This window comes from Acyrthosiphon pisum, chromosome X, assembly GCF_005508785.2.
Source record: "Acyrthosiphon pisum isolate AL4f chromosome X, pea_aphid_22Mar2018_4r6ur, whole genome shotgun sequence".
NCBI lineage: Eukaryota > Metazoa > Arthropoda > Insecta > Hemiptera > Aphididae > Acyrthosiphon > Acyrthosiphon pisum.
The window spans coordinates 57,799,633-57,810,997 of record NC_042493.1 but is presented as its reverse complement, the minus strand read 5'-3'; the positions used below and the strand labels follow the sequence as shown (position 1 = coordinate 57,810,997).

Sequence of the window (11,365 nt, the reverse complement as noted above, 5' to 3'; positions counted from 1 at the left end):
CCCCCCCCCCCCCCGGAAAATAATTTCTAGGCATGCCCCTGATTTCGGCATAGGTAGGTACGACTATGTTCTTACTTAGACGTGCGCAGCAAATAAGGCAGTAACTCAATCTTACAAATTTTTTTTACGACAAATAATATTTACGGATGATGTTATTTCTTTTTTATTTTAATTCATTTTTTTTTAAGTTTTCTGAGAGTTATAGACATTGTATTTTAAACAATTTAAAATAAAAAAATGAAGATTGTAAAATATTGCATTTTGGTTTTTAAAATCTTAAATGTTTAACTATTTAAATATTCTATTGTTTCTGATAGAATATCTACTAGGTAGGTACCTATCCTTGGTGTAAAAATGTGTTTTTTTTAAAAAAAAAGTCACATTTTATCATTTTTAACATATGACATTATATGTTATAATTGCATATTGAGCCACTTTTTCCTTGCATATTTGCATCATATTTGACAATTTTTAAATGCATATAAATCCGGGCTCTAATGATTACATTATATTCTATTGTGCAAATGTTTCTAGTCATTAATTTGATCAATAAAATCAATTAAATTCTGTATTTTGAAAATACATAAATATAGTTCCTATACTTTGGTTATTTAATACGCTTAACCATGGTCAATTAACTCAATTTTTCTTCTTCTATTTGTCATTGTAAATCTGGTTCTCCGTTCTTTCCTGTTCATGTCTGTGTATCGATTACATCCAGCTTGTCTTGTCATATCTTCTAAATATATGTCTTTCTTAGTCTTCATCTTCCTTTAGGTATATCCATTTATCTGTCTGTCGAATATGTTTGCCACAAACTGGTTATGCCTCAATAAGTGACCGCACATTTTTCCACTTCTTTCTCTATTAGTAGAGTCTTTTTTTCATATACTTGGTTTAATACATTTATGTTACTTCTCATTTCTGTCTAACCAACTTTCAATAACCTTCTACATGTCCACATTTCCATGGCTTTCAGCCTCTTTTTGTTTGTTCATTCATGGTCTATGTCTCAATCATTTATCAATACACTCCATCCACATAGCATTTGATGATATGGCATTGGATTTTAGTTATTTGCTTTGCTAAATATGCCAGTTGATCAAAGGAAGCAATTTGAAAATAGATTTGAATATGTTAATAAGTCTGTTTGAAATTGACTTTCTCACATTTTTGATATTTTCTCCCCAATTCCTAAAAACATTGTATTGAAAAAGAGTAATATTATTATAAAATGGTCACATTTAAATTTTTGGAGAAGTAAAATCAAAAAGGTGGAAAGTCGATTTCAAGTAGGTTTGACAACAAATTAAAATTTGTTTTTAGAACTTAATTGCTTCATTAGATCAATTCCACGCCCCAGCTCTAAACTGTAACAACTCAAAAAATTGGTTCATTGGGTTTTATACGGTAAACACCTGACAGAAATGTTGTACACCAGATTACTGATTTCAATGATTATACCTATGATTACCCATGATTTACTACAAAGATTACCTATGATTACCTATGGTTACCCATGAATATACCCATGATTACCATCACCTTGTACACTGATTACCCCCAAGGTGTTCACCCCTCGGTATAATACTATAATGTGTTTTCTATATTGTTTCTCTATTTAACATAATGTAAATTATAATACCTATTTAAAATGCCCTCTCGTGGTCAATAATTTAACTATATTTTATTGCATTCTTGAATTGAAATTGTCATTGATGGTCTATGATAAAATGGTGTTCATAACTCTGATTTGTTATTTTTTGAGTTGTTGCAGTTTTGAACTAGGACGTCGAATTGGTATGTTTGCCAATGAACACATATTAACAATATATTTTAATTTAAAAGCGACTTATGTGTATTTTAAGATGTTCAAACAATTTATAATTTTAAAATACTCATAATTCGCATTAAAGTAAAAAGCTCATGAGGTTGCCTAGATAATAATCTTACCTTTAGATTTTATAAAAGGTCAATTCGGACTAATTTTTAAACTAGCAGAGCTACACGTGTTCTGCTGAGCGTAAAATTTGCTTTGTTACACACTTGTAAGACGGAGACAACACATACATTGCGTATCATGTATTAACGTCCTCTTAAAACTGATTTAAATAGTTAAACAAGTTAACTATAATATGTTATTATATAGGTGATTTTGAATATCTATTTTAATTATATTAGGTATTCATTGTGACACTAACAATATTTGGAATATATAAAAATAGACTATTGAAACCTAGGAAACCTTGTTAATCAATCGTAATCTGTTTTCAAAATTAAAATCTATCAAACCAAATTCATTCAGTCTTTTGTCTTGCTTTTTGGTCTAAGGGTCACTTTTTTTCCATTGACTGGCAGCCCCCCCTCCCCATTCATTTCTTTATTTATAATTAACCGTATTTTTTGTATAAATGCTCTTTTTGCCATAGCTGTTGGATAATAGCTTAGTGAATTTGTTTTAGTCACCACCATTGTTTTTGTTTTACATACCATTCATTTTATTTTGATATTTCTGCAATATTTTATTCAAGGTGGAAAGCAAGTTTTGCAAGTTTTTTTTGATTCTGATACATGATGACAATGTCATCTGTAAATCTTATGCAGTGAATTTTTTCTCTATTTATGCTTACCCACCCCTTTTGCATGTATTAATAAATTGAATAGATAAGTAAAAGGTTGGGAACCGCTGCTGTAGTTGATACTTATAAATTAAACCCATGATATACATATTAGAGCTTGATAACTATCAACCCATAATTAGGTATACTTTATATATAACACAAGTATAAATTATATATTATTTTACATTTATACAAGTACAATTAAAAAATAAATAACTATTTGAAGAAAAATAATGACAACTGTAAACGATGTAAAATACTGTACATTTTATCAGATATGTTATTAGTTATTACTAGTTATACAAAATAATATTAATATTTTAGATATCTACCTACTAAGCAATAACTACTAATAACTTATTTGGTGTAATTTAATAACTGTATAAATTATACTTTGTGAAATTATACTCTGTTTCAAAAGAGAATATACCGGTCGGCGACCAATTTATGTCCAGTGCGCGCATCCCCACCAATTTCCCATTGTTAGCGTGATCACGTGATTCTCAACGCACCCATTAAATCATTCGAAAGCGGTATGTTCTCTTTTGAAAATGAGGATATATATCTAGACCTACTATAATATATTATAACTTTTTTCCAAATTTTAATGCCCGTTAATAATAATTAAATAGGTACAATAAATTATTCTTAGGAGTATCCAAACTTACTATAACGGATAAAGAATTTTATGATTATATTGCCAATATAGTTTCAACAAAAATAATATCATTTTTATTGATTATAAAAATTTTTGCGAAAAATAATTAGTAAAATAGACTTGTTGGTACTTATTTCAATTGTTAAAAATAATTTTAAAAAGTATTCAGAATACTTAAAAAATATTTTAAAAAATTTGTACTTAGAATTTCATGAAAATACTTATATTCAAATACTTTATTACAAAACTGATAGTGAAATTGTTTTACCTAAATCAGCTTTGGTGAATATCAAGAAAATAGTGAACACTGACACTGAATAATGGTAACATTGAAGAAATAGTACCTTTTATTCTTTACAATGATAATGATTTATTATAATATTTAAAAAGCAATAATAGTATTAAAAACACTGACGGATGGCCATAAAAATGTTGTTCAAAATTGTTTTTTTCCGGGTAAAAAGCTTGAAATGTATTAGAAGGATCCACATTTAAAATTTTAAAATTAATTATTATTTAATTTCAAGTTAATATCAGAAAATCAAATAAATAATATATAATTGTATTCTATATGAAAATTGTTGACACTGGTGTTTTATTATTATGAACACATAATTGTTTTATCAGTTTAATTATCTTTAATATAACTTTTCTTAAAAAAAACAATCAAAAGTATCATTTTATTACACATTTTAGACTCCAATGTCTTTCATTTAAGCAGAAAATGAGAAGTTTCATAGATTTTGATGACAATTCATAACTTTGAAGAGATGCCTAATGACGTTTTATTTGTTGAACAGATTAATAAAATTGTAAGAATAGTTAAGTCTTTTCTTATTCAATATCTTATAAGCCATTAATCCTAAAGATTTTTGATTCTAACTTAAATTTCTCTTTGAATAATATAGCCTATTATTTTTATATCTTGCCTCAGTAACGTCATCATTATATTTTTGATATATATACCTCTCGACTTTTTCTATAATTCATGTGAAATCATCTTAATATCTCCTCATCGACTTGAACAATTTTGGATTCATTCATTAAAAGAGGATTTAACACACTTAACTTATGGTTTTTGGAAGATAAAAAATATATTTTTTGGCTAACCATCCTCAAACCCTCTGTAAATAATTTAGTTTAATATTAAAAAAAAAACAAATATATACATTTTATAAAAATACTGAATCAACTTATAAAATACAAATTGATCAGTACACTGTACAGTGTAGCAATGTGTCCCTGTTGATAGTTTATCATTGGCATAGATCAGTTAAACAGCATTTTATTGTGTGATAGTAATTACTTTTATTCCACTATTTTTATTTTAGATTTGCATAATTGCATGTTTTGTATTTTATTTTTATCGTAGCATAATATAGAAATTAAAACTATTTCAGTAAATTTGTTCCAAATGGAACCCATAAGACCATCAAGGGGAAAAGCCCGCGGACGTCCTCAATTCCCAACCATTCAACCAGGTGCAGGTTTATCAAATTTACCTCCTCAAGGAATAAGAGGACCTAGACCAACCATACCTTCACAGCCAATAACTTCTTCACAGCCAATAACTTCTTCACAGCCAATAGCTTCTTCACAGCCAATAGCTTCTTCACAGCCACTACAAACACCAGTTACGGGTACAATGCCGCGGCCACCTCGTCCAATGCCACCACGACCTACTGGTGCACCCCAGCAAAGAGCCCCTAGGCCACTAGGGCCAAGACCTGGGATGTCTTCTGATAATTTACCAAGACCTGGGATGTCTTCTGATAATTTACCAAGACCTGGGGTGTCTGGAGATAATGTACCAAGGCCTGGAGTGTCTGGTGATAATGCAGCCCTTAAACAAGACCCTATGGTAGGAGTAAGAATCTATTAACATTTCATATTATTTACATACATATTTATATGCAATTTTTTTTAAGGTGCAACAAATTACAGAAGGCCTCAAAACATTGGGTGCAGGTAATATATCTTTTATATAGTCTGTTTTAATCCTTTCACTGCTATGGACTTACTAGCTACAGGCATACTATTATGTTAATTTATCCATAAAATAAAATGGGTAAAAAAATAACTAATATAACAGTAAAAAAAAGTTTCTGTGTTCATTTTTGTATTAATGATACACATTTTAAATTATTATTATTTCTAGTAATGACCAAAATGACACCATTCTAACTATAGAATGTGTCTAGCCCTTGCTGTTGGGTACCGTTGTCGTATTAATTAAAAACTTAAAATGCAAGCCAATAAACATTTTTAAATTTCTACATAATATGGTTTAACAAAATACAATTTATCATTTAAGAATATGAGAAAAAAAAATTGAAATTGGTATTTTAGAATGGTAATGGTATTTTAGAAAAAAAAGCTTAGCAGTGAAAAGGTAAAATTAATAAAATCTAAATGATATAACCAACTTATGTCTTATATATTTAAGGAGATGCACTAGTACCGTTAGGGCGCGGAGCAGTTAGAGGGCGAAGACAGATAGATGTTGAACATTTTAGAACACCAAGACCTCAATCTTCATTAGGCGATATTGGAAAACAGGGTAAGATTTTATAATTTTACTACAACTTTTATTTTGTTTTTTGTAATATCTAGAAAATATATTATACATTTATAAGAAAATCATTTAGAATGTAAGGTTACAACACTGTTCAAAATCGAAATAATTTATATATTGTAATTAGAGTTGCTTAATATAATATGCCATAATATGTGATTAGTTCTCCAAAAAATTTTCATCACATTTTTGAAGACGTCACCAGCTCTTGGTATGTGCTCATATAGCGTTTGCTCCACCTCCCTAAGCCACATTTCTACGACCTTGATCTCCTTTACGTTGTAACCTTACTTTCTGGTCAGTCTTCGTAATATATATAATTTATATTATTTTACATAGTACACCTACATATTATAATTAATAGTAAAAAACCTATTTTAAAATACTAGCTGGCTCGTGTATTAGAGTTAAAATGAACTATACTAAAATACTTGGTACTTTGCACCAAAGGCTTTGAAATAATTTATTTTGAATTATTTATATGATATTTAAGGACTCTAATTTCAATGCTCTAACAAAATATTTTTAAATCAATTAATTCACTTAAAATATTTTTATTTAACACAAATTAGATGTTGATATAAATAAATATAAAAATGTGAAAAAAATATACTTAGGTGTTTTTAACATGTAATTTTGTCAACGTTTTATAACTGAAAAAAAATGAAAATATTTACCATGAAATAGATCTTATTTAAATTTATTACACTAAAATAATTGTTTCTCTAATATTTAGAAACTAAAATTACTTATGTTTGACGACCTACCAATGAGTTTTTATTGACCATAAATTATCTATTTCTTATTTCTAATATTTGACTTATTTCATTATCTTTTTATTTTTTAGGTATATTATTTTTCAAAATTGCTGTGGTTTAACTTTTTCTTTATTATTTCTAGTAACCATCTAAAAATAACCTGAAAAAATTCACTAAAACTGTCATAGGCGCTAATAAATCTAATAAAAATTCTCTAACAAAATATGGTCTGTGTGTAATATGTAATTGATGCACATTATAGTTGGAAAGCATCATGTCAAGCATTCCATAAACAAGATGCAAATGCATTGAAATCCGAGCCTTAGAGTAAATGTACATTATACATTATATACTTTAACCAATAATACTTTAATTTTTAATTAATTTAATGGAATAATTCACTAAAATTACTTTCATTATTATAAAAGTATTATGGTAAAATGGGAATGATTGTGCCAAATAAATTGATTTTAATGAAATGTTATAAAGTAAAATTGAAAACATCAATAGTATTTACATTGTGATTTTGAATTATATATATACTTCAGGAACTTCTGGACAGCCAGTAAAATTGTTGGCAAATTATTTTCCCATCACCTCATACACAAATTGGTGTTTGTATCAATATCGAGTTGACTTCAATCCTGAAGAGGATAGAATAAGTTCTAAAAGAGGATTATTAGCTCAGCATCGAGAACTTTTAGGAGGATATTTGTTTGACGGAACCATGTTATTTTCTGGCACCCGATTTGATCCACCTGTAAGTTGTTGTATAAAGTTAACTCTTTCACTGCTCCAGACATATTATTAAGTTCCTGTATTTCATATTATAATTTTCCGAAATAATAAAAAAACCCTGAATCACATTATTTTAAATTAAAATAATTAGATCATAGAGATCTCAAAATAAAATTGAAAAGATATATTTTATTGTATGTTGCATACACAGGTTGCAGGGCATACATAGTGAAGCAGTGAATAGGTTAAAGATTAATCAAATGTTTTTATTTATTGGTTATTATTGTAATTATACTATTACAAAAATAACCAAGGATAATCAAGAATTATTATGCCAAGAGCTGCATAAATAGCTGTATAAATGATGACCACTAAATAAAGTTTAAGGACCGCTAGCTCACTATCATCAATTGGTTCATTAAACGTTTAGTGATTATCAATTAATTAGAAAGTAGAAATTAATAGTAATATTTTGGTTTAGACTTTTGAACTTACATCTACACGTCGCCAGGATGATCAAATTGTAATAATTTCAGTGAAATTCACAAATATAATAGAAACCGGTGATTATGCCAACATTCAAGTTTTTAACTTACTTCTGCGTAATTGTCTTAGACATCTTAAATTAACATTGATTGGAAGAAACTTTTATGATCCAGATGCCAAAGTAAATTTGTAATTCCATAAGTACTTTATTTGTTATTTATTCAACCCCTTATAATTGGTTTTAGATTGATATGGCTCAACATAAGCTTCAACTTTGGCCGGGTTATGAAACAACTATTGGCAGGTATGAAGATAATATTTTACTCTGTGCAGAAATTTCAACAAAAGTCATGCGTCAAGAAACAGTATTGGACTTTTTAAATCAGTGCGCCGCTGATAGAAATAGAAACAAAGATTGGATGGTGCGTTTGTTATGATTTTGGAAGATTTCAGTTTAAAATACCATAAATAAATAATGAAATGATTAATGTATTTTATTATCTAGATAAACTTTAAAAGTGGTGTCGTTGGTACTACAGTTATGACAAAATACAATAATGAAACTTACAGAATTGACGATATAGATGAAAATTCTGACCCTAATTCTGAATTTAGTAAAAAAGATGGGTCTAAAATGACTTACTTACAATATTACAAAGAAGTACATAACAATAATGATTTATTTTAATTATTGTAGACCTAAATGAACATAATATTGATTACTGTATTAGAAATGGAACATTACAATTCGCGGTGGCAGACAACCGATGTTAATTTCAAAAAATAAAAAATCTGTAAGACGATTTGGAGCTGAAGATACGTTGGTGTACCTTGTTCCAGAACTATGCATCATGACTGGTATAACTGATGCCATGAGGTAGATAAATTGGTATTTTAATTAAAAACTTTTTAATTGATGTGCATTATCTTGTTTTAAATTATAGAAATAATTTCACACTTATGAAAGATATGGCCATACATACCCGTGTGAATCCCAAAGAACGGATGGAAAGATTAACGAACTTTGCCAATAGACTTCTTTCTACACCAGAGGTAATTAGTTATTTATATAGCTAGTTTTTTTTAATCTTTTTAAATTTTGAGTTCATTTTTATTCAAGTCTGTAACTGAATTGAAAAGATGGAATCTAACATTAAGTAACAAGTTGGTTGAACTCACTGGTCGTACATTACAACCAGAGCCAATTCAAAGTCGTTCTAAAGGCTATAATGGTGGTGAAGAAGCTGATTGGACAAAGCATTTACGCGCTTTACCAATGTTTACCTCTGCCACTGTAAAGAATTGGACCATATTAGCTCCTAAAGACTGTTGCCGTGAAGTTGAAGCATTTGCTCAAAGTCTTTCAAAAGCAGCACAAGGAATGACATTTGTACTACCTAGGCCCGTTATGTAAATATTTTTTAAATTAATTTATTTTTTGAAAGCTCACAAATATAATCTTTAGATTCCCTATGGTTGATGGGAGGTCAAATACATTTTTGAACGATCTGGAAAAAGTAATTAATGAATCGAATCCGTCATTGATTTTATGTGTTATTCCGTCAGCACGTGGTGATATTTATAGCATGATTAAAAGAAAACTATGTATTGATAGAGCAGGTATAAATATTATGATAATGATTTTATAAAATTAAATGAATTTATAATAAATATTTATTTTCAGTACCGTCACAAGTAGTACTGTTAAAAAATGTGCAAAAGAACAATTTGTCTGTTTGTACGAAAATTGCTATACAAATAAATTGTAAACTTGGAGGTGCCCCTTGGCTAGTTACCATTCCTAAAAAAGTAACTTATATAAAATGGAATATACAAATTAAATTGTAATTACTTTTACTCAATTTCTTTTTTAGGGGATGATGATAGTTGGTTTTGATGTTTGTCATGATAGCCAGCGGAAAAACATATCATTTGGAGCTTTAGTATCAACCATGAATGATGCTCATACAAGTTACTTCAGTTGTGTGGAACCACATGAAAGTGGAGAGGAACTCTCTGTTCATTTTGCTACAGGCATTAGCAGTAAGTATTTGTGAATTTGTTAATTGAGTATTTTATTAGTTATATTTTATGTATTTTACCAGATTTTTATGTCTAAATTCCTGATTTTTGAGAACACATTATATTGTTAAGCTTCTAACCAAAATATATTGAGTTAAAATTATATTCCATTTCTCATACTCGGCTGTAAAAATTTACCAGTAGTTGGCTTGATCAACAAATCCGCTTAAAGCTACTAAAGTACTTCAATGTACCACTTATCTAATTTTTTGATCTCATTTGTAGTTGATTAAATATTATAAATAATACCAAATTACTGGTTTAACATTAACTCAATATCAAACCTGTGAGCCCTGAACTTAAAACACTACCCTCAAAATCACTACCACTTGGGTAAGTCGGAATCCTACCAACCAACTACTTCTAATCAGTTTCTCTATTCAAAAGTATGAGGAATAAGTGTTAAATAATCAAATAATTATTAAACCACAAAATACTGAAATTTAATATAATTGGGATTTGTTTTTTTGAAAATTGGTAGTCATTTAACTGATGGTGTCCTCTTTATTATTGTCTCTTAATTATTGTAGAATTAAAAATTTAATTATTATCTTTGGTTATTTTATACATGTAGGTATGCGAGTAATATAAGTTATAAAAAATGATTTCATTTTTCAGAGGCATTGGCCAAGTATAGGGCTAAAAATGGTGCATTACCTACTTCGATAATTGTATATAGAGATGGTGTTGGAGAAGGCCAAATATCACATGTCCATAAGACAGAAGTTAGACTTTTGCAGGTAGGTTTAAATTATTTTAAATTGTATATTGTAGTTTATTTTTATTTTTTTTATAGACTGCCTGTGAACAATTTTATGGGGCAAGTTCTGTCCCATTAGCGTTTGTTATAGTCACGAAACGAATTAGTGCAAGATTTTTTGCTCCTAGTAATAGAGGGCCTGAAAATCCTCGACCCGGTACAATTATTGATAGTGTTGTTACAGACCCAACCAAGTAAGTCATACATAAATTATCTAACCTAAATTTGTACATTTAATGGGATCAAAGTAACTTAATTCCATTGTATTGGTATTTTATAGTTTTTTTTTATATTACTTTTGTTTGTCATTCAGTAAAGCAGTAGTAGTAAAAAATAATCAAATAAAATATACCTAGTACTTAAACATTATGAATTGCAGGTATGATTTCTTTTTGGTATCACAACATGTAAGACAGGGTACTGTAACTCCTACACATTATCAAGTTATTGAAGATACACTTAGACTTCCTCCCGATATAATGCAAAGACTTACATTCAAGTTGACCCATATGTACTACAATTGGTCGGTTAGTATACCTTTTTGTGAGCTATTATTTTTTTAATGCCTATACTCCTGAAATTTGTTAAAATAATTCTTAGGGTACGGTTCGAGTTCCTGCTCCATGTCAATTGGCTCACAAGTTAGCATTCCTCACTGGACAGAGTCTCAGACGTTCGCCAAACATT

At 28.8% G+C, this 11,365-nt stretch overlaps 1 protein-coding gene across 1 annotated transcript in view; it reads left to right on the top strand.

Annotated features, from left to right (window-relative positions):
• The window catches only part of LOC100167925 (piwi-like protein Siwi), a gene marked incomplete at its 3' end in the record, with an annotated part of 14,106 nt that extends 2,747 nt beyond the window's left edge, over window positions 1-11,359 (top strand). The window contains exons 2-18 of the mRNA XM_016805294.2: window positions 4,680-5,146; window positions 5,208-5,247; window positions 5,726-5,839; window positions 7,161-7,372; window positions 7,832-8,017; window positions 8,082-8,258; window positions 8,342-8,497; window positions 8,568-8,713; window positions 8,781-8,889; window positions 8,957-9,246; window positions 9,302-9,456; window positions 9,521-9,645; window positions 9,711-9,879; window positions 10,537-10,658; window positions 10,715-10,872; window positions 11,058-11,205; window positions 11,279-11,359. Of these exons, the coding sequence (XP_016660783.1) occupies window positions 4,694-5,146; window positions 5,208-5,247; window positions 5,726-5,839; window positions 7,161-7,372; window positions 7,832-8,017; window positions 8,082-8,258; window positions 8,342-8,497; window positions 8,568-8,713; window positions 8,781-8,889; window positions 8,957-9,246; window positions 9,302-9,456; window positions 9,521-9,645; window positions 9,711-9,879; window positions 10,537-10,658; window positions 10,715-10,872; window positions 11,058-11,205; window positions 11,279-11,359 (2,841 nt within the window). The remainder of the gene's footprint in view (window positions 1-4,679; window positions 5,147-5,207; window positions 5,248-5,725; window positions 5,840-7,160; window positions 7,373-7,831; window positions 8,018-8,081; window positions 8,259-8,341; window positions 8,498-8,567; window positions 8,714-8,780; window positions 8,890-8,956; window positions 9,247-9,301; window positions 9,457-9,520; window positions 9,646-9,710; window positions 9,880-10,536; window positions 10,659-10,714; window positions 10,873-11,057; window positions 11,206-11,278) is intronic.
• Between the last annotated feature and the right edge of the window lie 6 nt (window positions 11,360-11,365).